Genomic DNA, 1939 nt, shown 5'->3' with positions numbered 1-1939 from the left:
TATAATCCAAGGTTGGCAAGATCTAATATGCATGGTGATTGTCGGAATCAAGACGATTGGAATCGTCTATGCGACTATTGGGAGTCAGAAAAAACCCGGGTTAGTATGCTGATTTAATTACAAATCATAATTTATATTCACTAATTATGTTCTTATTTATTCAGGTTCTGACATGTATGTTGATTTTTAATTTTGTAGAAATATAGTGATCAAATGGAACTTAACAGAAGAAAACAAGTAAATATAAGCGGGGGGCTCTCGGTCGATAGCCAATCATGCATTCAAATTGTAAGTTTACGCTTTTCGACCCGTAATTTAATAAGTTATTGTTATGTAGTAGTAGAATGTTATAGAAAATTTCACTTGTTTGAATAAGCAACTAGTAGGTTTATATATGTTATAAAAAGATTGATTTCACTCTTTTTTAGAATATATTAATTCTTCATTATATAAGTTTTATGATGGCAGAGAAATCCCGAGACTCAGTTGCCACCTAGCCCATTAGAAGTTTACTACAAGCTACACTATAATTACAAGAAAAACGGATGGCTAAATGAAGATTCACGTATTATATATGTAAGCATCTCCCTAGTAAAAGCTTTTGAATTAGATTTTTTTGTCAAATATTTATTTGGGTCTCAAAAAGTTTTAAATTTATTCTTCTACCTTCTATTATGTTAGGATAATATTTGTAAACATAAAGAGGCGGCCATGGCTAGATTGAATACCGAAGGAACCATCGTTACTACTGCTATGGAACACGACGTGGAGAGAAAAGCCATCAAAAGTGTATGTGGCAGGGCTAAAACAATACAATCAGCATGGGAGGTAGGTGATGGTCCTGTGTTAAGGAAAAAAGATAACTGGATGAAATCGGCAGTCGAATCTTCTCAACGAGATTCCACTAAGAACGAAGATTTGAGAAATGAGGTTACTGAACTCAAGGAGGAATTGAAACAGAGTAACGAAAAATACGAAAGAGTGACAGAGTTCTTGAGCCGAAAATATCCAGATTTCGAGAGCACGATATCTACAAATGATGCTGGTGAAGATGATGGTTTGAATGGACTACACAACGAAAGTGACAACACTATCTAGGCAGTTAGTTAAGACGTTTATTACTTTTTTTTCTCTAATACTCTTCTAAATTTCAGAATTGTTGAAGTGGTGTTATTTTGATTTTCATTGGCTATTGTTATGACATTAATGCTTGAGTTTATTGTGAATTTAAGAAAGCTAGAATTATTTTGACGAATAATATTAATGTTGTGTTAATGAGAATGGTTTAATATATAAAACTATAAATTCTATCGGGGACTACTTTTTAGTCCTAGAATATAGTTGTTAGGAATTGTAAATACATGTTAGGGACTCAACTAAAATTGTATTTGCAACTATTTTTCAGTATGTAAAAATCCATATTTAAAGTGACACATAGTATTAGAGACTAAAAGATAGTCACTAAAAAAGATATTTGGGACTAACTTAAGCGACTAATTTTCAGACCCTAAATAAACATATTAGAGACTAAATGTATTTGTTATCTTAAACTGATTATCAGTCCCTAAAAGTACATATTAAGTATTAAAATAACATAGTATGTGAGACTAATTTTTAGTACTTAATAGAAGCATATTAAGGACCGAAATCATGTGGTACTTGACACTAATTTTTAGTCTCTAAAAATCTTATTGGATACTGATTTGACATGGAATCCCGAACTTAACAAAACTTATTAGGGACAATACAGACATATTTATAGGACCGATTTTCAGTCCTTAAAGTAATACGCCTGGGACTAAACTATCGTAGTATCCGAGACTAATTTTTTAGTCATCGAAGAAATGCATCGGGGACTGAAATGACATGGTACCGGGAGGTAAGTTTAGGACTGAATTTTTATGTATCTGAGACCGACTATTAGTCCTGTTTGGTGTTG

The 1939-nt window shown here is 32.4% G+C and overlaps 1 protein-coding gene across 1 annotated transcript; it reads left to right on the top strand.

The window, feature by feature from the left end:
• Positions 1 to 473: 473 nt before the first annotated feature.
• LOC118479764 lies at positions 474 to 1252 on the top strand. The gene is made up of 2 exons (XM_035974506.1): positions 474 to 576; positions 682 to 1252. Exon 2 carries the CDS (start codon positions 712 to 714, stop codon positions 1096 to 1098), a length of 387 nt encoding a protein of 128 aa, XP_035830399.1. The 5' UTR covers positions 474 to 576; positions 682 to 711; the 3' UTR covers positions 1099 to 1252.
• The last annotated feature ends 687 nt before the right edge of the window (positions 1253 to 1939 follow it).

This window comes from Helianthus annuus, chromosome 6 (genome assembly GCF_002127325.2).
Source record: "Helianthus annuus cultivar XRQ/B chromosome 6, HanXRQr2.0-SUNRISE, whole genome shotgun sequence".
Classification (NCBI taxonomy): domain Eukaryota; kingdom Viridiplantae; phylum Streptophyta; class Magnoliopsida; order Asterales; family Asteraceae; genus Helianthus; species Helianthus annuus.
Note: the sequence above shows the minus strand (reverse complement) of the source record. Positions and strands in the feature narration are given on the sequence as shown.